The sequence below is a fragment of the Hipposideros armiger genome, unplaced genomic scaffold (assembly GCF_001890085.2).
Source record: "Hipposideros armiger isolate ML-2016 unplaced genomic scaffold, ASM189008v1 scaffold_378, whole genome shotgun sequence".
Lineage (NCBI taxonomy): Eukaryota > Metazoa > Chordata > Mammalia > Chiroptera > Hipposideridae > Hipposideros > Hipposideros armiger.
In genome coordinates this window covers 769,896-783,834 of record NW_017731728.1, presented here as the reverse complement: position 1 = coordinate 783,834, position 13,939 = coordinate 769,896, and the positions used below count along the sequence as shown (strand labels likewise).

Sequence of the window (13,939 nt, the reverse complement as noted above, 5' to 3'; positions counted from 1 at the left end):
TGTAACAACATGGCATCCTTGCCCCTGGATGGAAAACCTAGATTTGTATAGATATTCTTCCAAAGCTGAAAGACTATCATTCACAAAGAACATTGCTTTGAAAGTTCAAAAACAGCATTCTGGCAGCTAGCTGCTGTAGGGACTGCTTTTCAAACAGTTTACATTTAGCAGATAAAAAGCATTCTTTGTTGTGAAGTATCTTCAGAATTTGGATTTATCTTTACTAGAAACACTTAAATTTGCTATGTGGGGTTTGCCAATCATTTTCCAGCCCTGGCTGCTTAAATGGATTCACAGAATACGCCCTTAAGCATACTGCTCTTTTTCCTCCTTGATCAAGTTAGGGAAACAATGTCTTTCTATTCTTGTATGTTTTTAGGGAGGTGATCAATGTGTTCAAATTAACTCCTTTTCAGCTTATTGATATTTTGCTATTTTATAATAATGTGCATTGCTTGAATTCAGTTTTTTCCTTTTTAAAAATAAAGAGAATCACGCTTTCCCAGACACTTATTTTATGGAATGTTTTGAAAGTAAGTACTGGTAAAAAATGCTTTGAGTTCTTTGGAAGCAATACTGAAATTCTACTTTACAGTTATAAAGACTTCTGAAATTCTTTCATTATGAAAAGCAAAAATTGTAAATTTTAAAATTGTATACTTGAGCATATTGGAAGGATATAAAAGCAATTATTTTTTAAAAATAGTATTTATTTTTATTCCAGAAAGGATTTGTTTTAATAACTCATCCAAAAGATAACCTGGCAAGTCCATCAGTTTACCGTTAGTGACATGAAACCCAGGATGGGCATTAGAAATTAAGGAAAAGGAAGAAGAGAGAGGAAAAAACAAAACAAAACCAAAAAAGGAACAAACTGAAGCCAATAATATAACCCACATAAGGCATGAAATTAATTCAAGAATTGATTCCAGGTGCTGAGGTACTATATTCAACTACACTGAGAAAAATCCATTTCATGGTGGACTTCACATTCCAATGGAAAGATACAGACAATACATAAATATATTGTACACCACGTAGTGAGAAGAGCAATGGAGAAAAATAAAACAGGATACAGTGTGAGAAGAGGGTGACGGGATGTCAGGGAGTGCCTCTTCTGTAAGGTTACATTTGGGCAAAAACATGAAGGAAGTGTAAGAACAAACCATGCAATTATCCGGGGAAAGGGTGTTGTAGTCAGGTGGCATAATAACTCAGGCCCTGATAGGAGTAGTTTTGTTGTATTTGAGAAATGGGAGGAGGAGACCTGTAGCCCCCTTTTTTTGGAACTTAGTGGAGAGACTGGTAGGAGATGAAGAGAGGTAGAGGGTATTGTAGGGCAGATTAAGTATGGCCTTTAGGCCATTGGAAGGACTTTGGCTTCTACTTGGAGAGAAGCAGGAAGCCGTTGAACAGATTTTGAGCAGGGGAGTGACATGATCTGACACAGGCTTTACAAGGATCATCCTGCTGCTGAGTACAGAAGACTAGAGAGACAGGGCCGAAGGAAGCGAGGAACCAGTTAGGCTATTGGAGTAATCTGACCCATATATATTATCACTTGGAGCTCAACTTAGTGAAAAGTAAAAAATGTAAGAAAAGTGGTGAGAAATAGATTCCCACTGATTATATGATTATATGAATATAATTACATTAATACATTCTGCATATATTTTGGAGGTAAATAACACTGTTGACCAAATGGATATGTGAGGCATTAGAAAAAGAAAGGAATCAAGGGTGATTAGAAATTTTTGGCCTAAGTGTTTCTGGTTGAAGTTGCATTTATTGAGATGAGGAAGCCTGTGGGAAGAACAGATGGTGGGGGTGAAGATGACATGATTTTAGACATATTAAGCTTGAAATGCCTAATTACTGCACATCCAGTCAGTGTCAAGTAGGCATTTAGATACATGAGGCTGGAGTTCCAGGAAGAGGTCTCAGCTGCTCTCAATCTGGATAGCGATAGAAATTTGTTAATCATCGATGTCAGATGGCATTTAAATCCAAAAGATTAGACCTGGTCCTTTAGGAAGTGAGTGTAGGTAGAGCGAGAAGAAGGGCATGCCCTGGGGCACCCGTCTTGAGAGTTTAGGGAGAAAAAGAACTGGCAGAGGCCGACTCACCAGTAAGGGAGAAGAATCCAGAGAGGGGTCCTGGCCTGGAAGTCTGGTGACGGAGTGAGGGGCTGCTCAGCTGGTCGGACACTGCTGGTAGGGCAAGTTAAATGAGAGGCTGGAGAACATGATTATTGTACTTAGCAGTGTAGAGTAAGTACATCGTGACCTGACAGTTTCTGTGCAGAGGTGGTGGTGAAAGTGTAATTGGCGTGTGCAAGAGAAAAAGAAAAGATGAGGAATCGAAGGTGGGGAGTATAGACAACCCTTTCAAGAACTTTTGTTGAAGTGGACAGCTGGTGGAGGATACGGGGCCAAGAGGAGTTTTGTGCTAATTGCATTGTCTGGAGGAAAGGTGAGAAATGGGTATGTGAGGGTGAAAGAGGCTAGTGGCCTGAATAATGCTCCTGAGAAGGCAGCCGGGCCAGGATGTAGTCCTCGAGTGGAGGGGTTGGTAGTAGAGACAATTTATGTTCTGATAGAAAAGAAGGCGGAACCTGTAGGAACAGACACAGGCAAGTGGGTGGGTACATGGTAGGCACTTGTAGCAGTTTTCTTCTGATTGCTTCTGCTGCCATCATCAGGTTGGAGGCAAAGTCAGTGAGAGTGGAGATGATAGGAAATAGTTGTCTGGATTGTGGTGGAGTGACCAGATAGGGAAATGTGTTCCAGCACTGAGGGCCGCTTGAGGCTAGTGGTCAGGAATATGAAGTGAGATCAGGGAGCATGATTGTTTTTTTTCGACCAGCTTTGATGGCACAGAGATAGCAGAGGCATAAGATATGATTTGGCAGCTCTTACTAGTGCAATTAAGATATTTTAGGGAATTTACAGAAAACCACTTGTATGAAATACAGTCAGCATACAATAAGAAAAAACTTGTGTATAGGTTTCAAATTTATAACACAAGATGAAGTCATGTTAAAAAAACAAACAAAAACATTTTCTACATGCCAAACATTATGTTAGAAGCTATAGAGGCCTTAAAATTCACTCACTCATTCAAATATTTATTGGGTATTAAAATATGCGAAAGTCATCGTTCCAGGTGCGGGGATGTAGAAGAGAACAAGCCAGAGGAGTTTCCTACCTGCATGAAGCTTATGTTTTAATGACAGCCGGCCTGGGGATGTAGCTGACAAATGGGGAGCAAGAATAAAAAATGAATTACCCGAATTGTGATCCTAGATGGATAGTAGGTATTTAGAGAAGGATCAGGTCAGTGCAAGCTTAAATGCAGGTCTGAGAACAGAGGTCCACGGTTCATCATCCAGAAGTTTGTTTCTTTTAGAAAGATCATAGGAGGTAGAATGGGTTGCTTTCACTGTGGTGTGTAGAGTGCCGCTCCTCAATCAAACACATTAATATAATATTTCAGCATTGAAATGTATGACTGTTCACAGATATTGTGGTAATTAAGACAAAAATGGATCCAGATCAGGTTTTGTCACTAATGAGTTATGAAAAGACTTGATTTTCAGACTTTTGAATTTCAGGATTGCGAACCCGTCATGGAGAAGATAGAACTTTGTACTTTTAAAGGGAAAGAAAGCACATGGCACAGAAGCAGAAATGAACATCATTTGTTAGGGACAGTAAAGAAAACTGAATTGACTAAATCATAGGGGATGTGTGTTAGGAAGTCAGGGTAAAACAAGTTTGGATAGTCAGAGCCAGATTATAAAAAGCCTGAATGTCATTGTGGATGTACTATATGAAGTGGTAGAGAGCAAGAATTGTCAGAGCGAACTGACTGGAAGATACTCTTTTAGGTGTGTGAATGAATAGATTGGGAACAAACTCAAAGGTGTAGTAGGCTGGCCAATATTATTGAGTAACTACTTAAAAAGCTGCTGCTGCTCCTGCTGTTGTTAATAATAACAATAAATTGTTGGTACCTTTTATTGAGCCCTTGCTATGTGCTAATCATTGGGCTATGCTTTTTACCTTCCTTGTGGGAGTTATCAAACAATTATATCACATGGTCTTTGTCCTTGTGAATCTTATAACCGTGTTGGAAAGAAAAGTATTAAGGCACATAGTTTAAACTATAAAATATTCTCCTTCATAAATGGAACTTTCTAAGGGATAAGCTATTCTTTTTCCAGATACTAGCCCTGAATCTTGTTTTAGATATAGGCTTGAAATAAAGACTAGTCTATCAGCCTCAGGAATAGTGAGTTCTTTTCCTTTGGTTTTACATTTATTAGTTAGCCTTCTGATTATATGGTAATCTGGTTTCCTGAGAAGGGGGTTGCCCTGTGTAGATTATTCAGTTTCTCAAGTAAGGTGTACCACCTGCTGTAAAATAATAAGCTGGCATGCTGGTTTAAAAATATTTTATGGATTTGGGGATTTGAAGCATGCCAGCTGACTACTGTTAGGAAAACTTATAAAAATAAGTTTCTGGTTTTCAAAGTTTTTATAACAATTGTTATAAATCATTTGTGTAATTAGTTGTTTTAACATTTGTCTTTCTCACTATCTGTATACCCCTGGTAAGGTTAGGAACTGGATCTGTCTGGTTGTGCGCTGTGTTTCCAGGGTATTGCACAATGCCTGGCACATGACAAGTGCTCAGAAATACTTTTGAATGAATGCAGAGTTGAATTGTACAACAGGGATAATTCCAGCCTAAGTCCTAACGTAAAAAACCTGACAACCTCTTATAAAAAAAGGCTGGAGCACTGAAACCAGCCCAAAACATGATTTTTTACCCTCGGTGAAATGGATTTTATTCAACTAGAAATGTAAAATATATATTCCTTTGAAACTGAAGAATGCTAAAATGTGTAAGATTATTTTTATCTTAGGCTTGTGTTTGCAAATCTTTTTGGTTGAATGATCACAGTGGTTTTTAGACCTTGATTTGCACCATACCATTGCAGCTTGTTTATGATATCTGTAGAATAATAAACTTATTCTGAAATTTTAAATTTAACTATAACTGAATGAATATAAATTCATTTTTAACTATATTTTGTTTTGTTTTAACTGTGATTTTGGGTTCTTCCTGACTTCCTTGACCCCCTGCCCCATACCCATTTCTCATGTTAACCAGTCGTTGCCTCTATTCTGATAAATTTTTGTTATGGTCTGTCCTGCAGAGAAAGAGATGCTGGTTGCACATTTTGGAGATCCCTGTTTTTTGTGGAACACAGTTCTGTAAAATATTCCTAGGATTCCTTGGCAATAACATACACTTGTGATGGACCCTAGAAATACTGCTATGTTAGGATTGGGTTCTGATTCCGAAGGATTTTCAAGAAAGAGTCCCCCTGCCATCAGTACTGGCACACTGGTCAGCAAGAGAGAAGTGGAGCTCGAGAGCGGCGCACAGGAGGAAGAGGGCCCTCGCAAGTGGAGTCGGGACAGAAACAACGAAGCGGGGAAAGGCGATGGTCTGGCTGATGCACAGCAGCAGTTTTCAGTGAAAGAAACGAACTTCTCAGAGGGAAATTTAAAATTGAAAATTGGCCTTCAGGCTAAGAGAACTAAAAAACCTCCCAAGAACTTGGAGAACTATGTATGTCGACCTGCCATAAAAACAACCATCAAGCACCCAAGGAAAGCACTTAAAAGTGGGAAGATGACAGATGAGAAGAATGAACACTGTCCTTCGAAACGGGTAGGTAGCATTCTCAACAATATGTGGTCATTGACAATATTTGGATTTCTCAAGTAATTTTTATCTAACTTACATACATATTCCAGGAAGTGTGACTTTAATCTTTATATGTTATTTCCAAATAGTCTGTTTTGTAAGTGTAATACAGGCTTCGAGGGTTATCAGAGATGTGAGCGATAGTATAACCACGTGTGTATCTGTATTTGTAAAATTATGCGGATACTCTAAATGGGGCATACTCAGATCCCTGCTCCTAATGGCTTAGTGCAAAGCATACTGGATTTGTAGTTAGGAAACCTATATTTGAGTCTTGCCTTCCTGTTTACTAACAGTATAACTATAGACAAATTAACAGAGAAGAAACTTGAGGCTCAAAGATTTTAAATGATTATAATACCACCTTTTTGGAAGGTTGGAAGGATCCAGTTCACTAAAATATGTTGAAAGCTTTTGTTAAATGAATTGTTTATTCAAGGATTAATTCCTGTTGCTCCACATGCAAGTTAATATATTAAAAACTGTCCCCTCTTTCCCACAAACTACCCAAATATAATAGCTAATTTTTCTTAACGCTTTACTCTGTCTAGTAAAGATACTAAGTTTATTTTGGATTATGTGTTGGATTATTGATCACAAGTTTTAGTCACTCTATATAATTCCTAATTTCAGGCTGTAGGCACCATATGTGACTACATGCGGATTTAAATTGTATGTGTACATAAGTAAAACAATGAATTTAGGCAGAAAGTATTGGCTGAACATTTTGGCTGAAATTTTGGAATATTCCTGACTATGAAATAACTTGATTTTTACTGTTAATTCTTTAACATAAAATTCGTGTGCTTTCTGCATGTTACCCAGAAACCATCATGATGCAGGCCCTTTGTTCTCCAAATTCCTATGGCAGCCAGAAATTTTTAGGAGTTGCCATTCTGCACAAGATCATAGACATACATTGTAGCTTGGGAAGTTTTATTGATAAAATCAACTATGAATGAGTTGGATAATAAGTCAGGGAAAAATGGGTATTGTACTAATTTGTGAAAAAATTAACTGGATGATTCTTAGCTAAATTGATTAATTTAAGGCTTACTTTCCTGATCTCTGAAGTGAACTTATTATCTGTTTCTGCTGACCTCAAGAATTTTCATAAGATTGAAAAACGATTATTATTTAGACCTTTTTACTTGAAACAGTGTTACAGTTTATTTGCACAGCTAACTTGTAAAGGGCTATAGGAATCTTTCTTATGGTGTTTTTAAAATATTCAGTGCTAAGGAGGTTTTGTACTGAAAAGATTTCACCCACAATACGTACTTACTCTCAATATATAAGTTGTTTATATCCCACATATCTTACTTGTAGTGAAATAGTCTGTGGTTTCTGAGGGGTGGTATCTGTATACTTATAAAAATACTGGTGATGGGTAGGTTTTTATTTGCCCAACAGTTACTTTAAGCATTAGGATGTTGAATATATTACCACCCTCTGAATTAGTTAAAAAATAATGGAAAGAGCAAGGGCTATGGAATCAGAACCAAATTCAAGTGCTGGCTTAATAACTGTACGCAGGCAATTTGGTTTATCTTACTGGGCCATTTTTTTCTCATTTATAACATGGGACTTAATGCCTATCTTAAATGGTTATATAAATAATTAAATTTATATGTAGTATCTGGCATGTGATAGGTTCATATGAATGTTTGGGTTAGGGTTTAAGGTTTAGGGTTGGTTAGGTTTTCAGGTATCCTTCTTATCCTCAACTTGCTCTCTGAATTCAGAAACTGATTAAGATAGCAAGGGATACTTTGGACATGGGACACCTATAAAAATTTTAATATATAAAGGTATGGATTTTGGACAAGCAAATATTTGATTAGATAATATCCTCCTATGGTTCGGAATTGGAATTTAAAAGATAAAAAAGGAAACAATGAAACATTGTTACCACTATCACCCTTCTCCCCCCTCTGAGTAAATCAATTTTGGAATCCCCTTTTAGGCAATTGTGTGAGGACCCCTTACTAACTTACGATAATTGATTAAGCAGAACAACCATTACTCAGCCAAAATGAAGAAAACTATTCTGTATATGAATATGTTTTCAGGTTTACATTTACTTGGAAAATAATACCACATTAAGAACAAATTGCTTGGAACCAAAATTGGTGCAAAGCAACTTCCAATAAAGTAACTCCAACATCAGTGTCTATATCGCCCACAAATATATTATGTATATACAAGCAAATACAAGCCCCCAATTTAAAAATAACATACTATGTTATGTTATTATGTAACATAGTAACATACTACGCACACTGCCCAGCATCGTGCTTTTGTCCACTTAAATAGTGTATTCTGGAGATTTCTCCATGCGCAGATTGAGAGAGCTGCTTCAGCTCTTTGAAATATGAGTTTCAAGTATTTTTTTCCCGTTTGTCTTTTGTCTTTAGATCTTGCTTATTTTATTTTGCCACACAGAAGTCTTTCGTTTTTTACCTAATTCAGTTGATCTTTTATGGCTTCTAGAGTTTGACATATCATTAGAAAGGCCTTCACCCCAAGTTTATAAACGATCTCTTTATGTTTTTGTAGGACTTTTTTTATGTTTCTTTTTTTTTTTGGTAATTGGGGAATGGGGGGAGGGGAACAGCCAAGTTGCTGTCCTTTTTTTCTTCAGTCTAGTTGTGGAAGACGTTGCTTCACTGGCCCATGTTGGTATTATCACTGTGCTCCATCCAGGTGAGGCAGATCAGTTGCCGGCCAATGGATGGCTGCTCACAGCGGCTCTTGGCAGCTCACTCCAGCGGCCGGCCACTCAACAGTAGCTTTACGGTAGCCCACTGCAGCCTACGCCGTCACCGGCGACTCACAGCAGTCCGGCTCCAGGTCAAGCTGTTGTTCACCATCTTAGCTGTAGAGGGTGCAGTGTCACTGGCCCTCATGTGGGATCCGAACCGGGGCTCTGCTGCTCAGAGCTGGCATCCCCAGCCAGCTCTTAACCAATACCCCACTCTGCTGGCCCCATATTTCATTTTTAGCATATAAATCTTTGATCTGTTTTGAGTTTATCAGAAGTAATATGAGTTGTAAATCCAACTTTACACTTTTCCAAATAGCTACAAGTTGTCCCAACACTTTTATTAATAAATCCTCTTTGTCCCTCAGAGGTTAGACACCTCCTTTACCGTACACTGACTTACCATGTGCATGGGGTCTAGTCTAATTTCCCATTTTGTGTCATTGGTGCCTCTGTTTATTTGGCAGCATGACAGTTTTAATTATGTCTTATATCCAGTAGGGCTAATCCTTTCTCATTACTCATTTCAGAGTGCTCTTTGCGTTCTTACTGATTAATTTATAAGCTTACTATGATTTCAGTAAAAACAGAATTTTTTTATAGAACTTGTCCAGTTGATTACAAAATTTATATTTTGTGCATTTTTTTTTAAAGATTTTTATTGGGGAATTGGGGGGATGGGAACAGTGCTGGGGGATTGGGGAAGGGGAACAGACAAGTTGCTGTCATCCTGTTCCTCAATCTAGTTGTGGAGGACGTTGCCTCACTTGCCCAAGTTGGCACCATCATTGCGCTCTTCCCTGGAGAGGCAGATCAGTCGCCGGCTTCTGGACGGCCGCTCACTGCGGCTGCTGGCCGCTCACGCTGGCTGCTGGCTACACACGGTAGCCCATGGCAACCCACTGCCACAGGGACTGCAGCCTACGCCGTCGCCAGCGACTCACGGCAGCCCAGCTCCAGGTTGAGCTGTTGTTCAGCATCTTAGCTGTAGAGGGCAGTGTCACTGGCCCTCATATGTGGGATCCGAACCGGGGCCCTCTGGCATCCCAAGTGAGTTCTTAACCATCGCGCCACTCAGCCGGCCCTATTTTGTGCATTTTTATCTCTGGCTGAACTTGGAGCCTAATTGGAGAATGATTTCCTTGAGAAGTTCTCAATTTGCTTTGCCAGGAATTAGGGTGTGTTACTAACGCCTTCCCTGGTCCCCACTTTGCCTCTAGGCCATGGCTTGGTGCATTTCCCCTCTGGACGATTATGCCTACTTAGGTCATCCTCCTTTTTACTTTTCTTTTGGTACTCTTGGAGATTTTTCTTAGTTCCTGTGAGGTCAGCAGGCCAATAAACATTACATCTTATACTATATTGAGTTATTTTGTTGTAATAGAAGAATCTTCATGGTATTTAACCTGCCATATGGCTAGAGTGGAAATCACACCTGATTATTTTATAAGAAGCATGTTCATTATTAATTTTATAGCAGATTTTTCTGTCTCATTTTTGTTTTTCTATTGTGAAAAGAAATTTTTTTTTTAATTTCCTGTAAAAATTCAGGTTTGGCTAGCATGCAACTTCATGTGGTACTTGTGTCATTTCATAAGTTGTCAGAACGGTGTATTCGTTCTTCTGTAGCAGTGTTTTCGAAACTGAAAGTAGAGATGGAAGTCATAATATTTACTTATATTTATCACACACTAACTTATAAGGAGAAGAGGCGATAGTACATTTCTTTCTGGCATTTAAACAAAATCCCAGTTTGGAATTGTGAAACATAGCTAGTTATATGTGATCTTAGTTTACTTAGGATACTAAGCCAGAAAAAAAAAGTGCTTTTATGACAAATGAAAAATAGCCAAAGTATCACCTACTACGGGAAATAGCAGATGATTAAAAACTGAAACTTGTGTGAGCCGGAAGGGTCTGGGATGATTCGGTGCTATTATATCCTGATTACAGGTTAGGTCAGATGGCATTGAAGTTTGGTGCTATGTTGATAACACTGTGTCAGAGAATAGTTTATTTAGCCTAGTTGAGAGGATTTCATATGCACAATGAATTAGAAACAAAACTTACAGCCCTAATTATAATCTTTCCTCAAAAAGATAGTTTTCTGTTCAGAAAAGAAATGCCTATGCCAACTTAATATATTGTTTAAGAAACATTTCATTGGAGATGTAATTTTAGATTTCAGTGATTTTTTTTCTTTAATGGAGAATTATTAAAATCCACATGAATCCAGATTTTCTAATTAAGGCCTGTTGAGCCTGAGATTTCATTAAATTATACAACTGATAGATTAATGTAGTTTCTTTAATAAGAAACTGTACAGATAATAGTAGTACCACAGTTCTTGCTCAGTGTACGCGTAGCTAATTTGCCTAGCAATTTTTCAGTTGCTGCATGCAAATCCCAATTGTTTTGAAATGAAATGTTGAGGAAAAAATGAGTTTTGGCTTTTCATCCCTTGCCATTTCTGCTAAATAGCAATAATATGTTTGGTTTTCTACATATAGTCGTTCCTTTAAATTGTGCCCTATGTTAGATTAGCCCAGTTTTAGATAAGATGTATGTATGTATTTTTTATTCAACTACCACAAAATTTGCTCTTTTTTTTTTTTAAGATTTTTTTTTTTAATTGGGAAATTGGGGAAGGGGAACAGCCAAGTTGGTGTCCTTCAATCTTAGTTGTGGAGGGCGCAGCTAGCTCAACTCCTAAGTCCAGTCGCCATGCAGCCACCCGTTGGCAGCTCGTGGCCGCTCAGCTCAAGGTGCCATGTTCAATCTTAGTTGTCGGTGGGCGTAGCCCACCATACCCTGCGGAAGTTGGACCGGAAACCTTGTTGTTAGGAGCACGTGCTCTCAACAGCTGAGCCTTCCAGCCACCTGTTAGTAGCTCAGCAGCAGCTCAGCTTGGGCGCAGCTCACTGGTCCATGTGGGAATTGAACCAGCGACCCTATTGCTCAGAGCTTGCGCTCTTGACCAACTGAGCCACTTGTCCGGCCCAAAATTTGCTCTCTTAAAGTATACTGTTCAGTGGTTTTTAGTATATTAGCTACATGCAAAGTTTTGCAACCATCACCACTATCTAATTTCATTACCCTATATATGTATTTTTATTGTGTCTATTACACTTTAGATAACTGCTCAGAGGACTAATTTTTTACTTTGTACTTTTTACTGAGGGGGATCAACTTTTGTATTGAATTTTCAATATAATCTCTAGTCAAAACTCACAGTATTCTTTGGTTTTTTTATTCCCCCATAAAATATGTGCATGCCTATCCTGTGTAGTAAACAGGTAATTATGATGTAGTATAACTTTCATAATAGAAACACACAGTGTTTATGGAATCACAGAATCGTTGGGAGAAAGCAGTGAGCAGGAGTATATGCAAGGAACGCTTTACAGAGGAGCCCATATTTCGACTTGGGTGTTGACATCTTTGTTAGAATTGCTATAAAGAGAAGGGCTTTGGGGGCAGAGTAAATAAAGGGCAAAGGCACACTAGCATGTCTCCCAGACGCTTGTCTGTTGCGCTGTGAAAGAGAATTTGACATCCTTGATTGTAGTTGAGTATGGAAAAGATAAACAGAACAGAGGACAAGCGGGATACTTATATAACAACTTACGAGCTGCACTCAAAACTTAGGGAGCCTTCGCTTTGTTTTTTGGTCTACATTTCCTTGGATTGAAGTTTTATCTCTGTTCTGACTTACAGAATAGGTTGTTTTAATTTTTAAATTACAGTGTTGCTTTTAATATAAAATTTAAAAATAAAAATTGCATGACTGTACCAATTCTTCTTAGGATATTTTCTTTGTTTTCAAGGTTTTAAAGTTTTGTGGTCCTACTTTATCTTTGTATTCCTCTTAAAAAGAGGAAACATTCTGAAGTTAAAATTGCTTTTTTGGCAAGTTTTTCTAGTTGAGAAATTTGGAATTTTTATTTTTATTTTTATTTTTTGTAGTTGTAGTAAGTAGGAACCCTATTGTTTATGACTGTATTGTTGTGTCTTACCAAAGATGTAGTGCCTGAATTTTATTTTACAAATCTGTTGATGGTCTTCATGCAAGAGTGAAAGTCAAGCAGGAATAATATTGGGGCAGATTGGTAGAGCTTCCCAAGGACACAACTACAACAGCAGGTGGCATTAGAGATCAGGTTTAAGGATGAGTTGTAAGGATTTAGCTATTAAAGGGGGGAGGGAAGTGAGGTATATTAGGGGTTCAGGGTACAGGGTACAGGTGGCAATGCTCAATATGACCCTTGAGTGTCATTGGCCTGTTTAAAGATTATCTGTCAGTATGTGTGTATTTTTCTTCAACTACTTCGAAATCTAGTAATTAAGAATTCTCTTCCAATAAGAAAAGGAAACTTTTGTTGTCTGTCTAATATCCCCTTCTCCCCTCCTAACTAAAAGGTGGAAAAATATGAGGGTGTCATCCAGGATTTATTTAATAACCGTTGCCTTCTTGTCATAAATGAACATCACTGTGCACCTGCACAAGTGCCTAATGTCAGGAGTTAAGAAGGGGCGTATATGATTGGGTAAAGCCCTCCCAGGGAAGGGTATGGGAGTTTGCACATTAACTGTGGCTTCTTTGGAGTAGAAATACATGTTTCTAAAAGCTGGATTTGTGGTATTCTTAAGACTTCGGCTTCTCCAAAATCTACTATCTAAAGTGAGAGAAAACAGATTAGCAAAAGAAGATAATGTCAACAAAGGTGTAAGAAATGATAAGTGTGATTAAAGTGAAATAATTATGGTAACCAGAATTAACTCTTTAAACAAAATAGGTTTGAACTATTAAATTTGGTCTTTTTCTACTCTTAGTTTTTAACAGTCAAGTCCTGATCTATGTATGTTTTACCTTCATTTTTGGAAAACATCTCAAAGTCAAGTATACAAGCTTGCAATATAAAGTTCTGCTGCTATATTAGGAAGTCAGAGTTTAGGAGGTGTGCACAAGCATTTTGACAGAAAAGCACAGATGGTAGATATAGACACTAGAATATTTTAGCTATTTTTAGCCAAGCTACATAGAATTCTAACATCTGAGAATATATGTGAAAGCAGAAAGATGATCCTAACGATTGTAGGATTCAGTAGTAACTTTCACAGTAAAAGCAGTGAAGCAAGATGGAACCTGCTTCTGAACCCCACCTTTTCAGTTTTTGGCAAAATTGCTGAGTGTCATTCTCCTGTAGCTCCTTGTCTAGTCCTTGGTTGCATGGGTAGGGAGCTACAGACTGCTGAAGAAACCCCAGGCAGGTACTGAAAATTGCCAGCCAGAGGCAGGAAGAGCTTGGTCACTTTTCTTTTCAAGCTGTTGGTTTGTTTATGACAGTTAGGAATTATCCAAGAGGTGGAAATTCTCCTAAGCATATCTGGTGA

At 38.1% G+C, this 13,939-nt stretch overlaps 1 protein-coding gene across 2 annotated transcripts in view; it reads left to right on the top strand.

Moving 5' to 3' along the window:
* Positions 1 to 13,939, top strand: part of ASH1L (ASH1 like histone lysine methyltransferase) — a 139,017-nt gene that overhangs the window by 20,960 nt on the left and 104,118 nt on the right. For both annotated transcript variants that reach the window (XM_019662507.1, XM_019662506.1), the window contains exon 2: positions 5,225 to 5,745. In XM_019662507.1, the coding sequence (XP_019518052.1) occupies positions 5,326 to 5,745 (420 nt within the window). In that variant the 5' untranslated portion in view covers positions 5,225 to 5,325. The remainder of the gene's footprint in view (positions 1 to 5,224; positions 5,746 to 13,939) is intronic.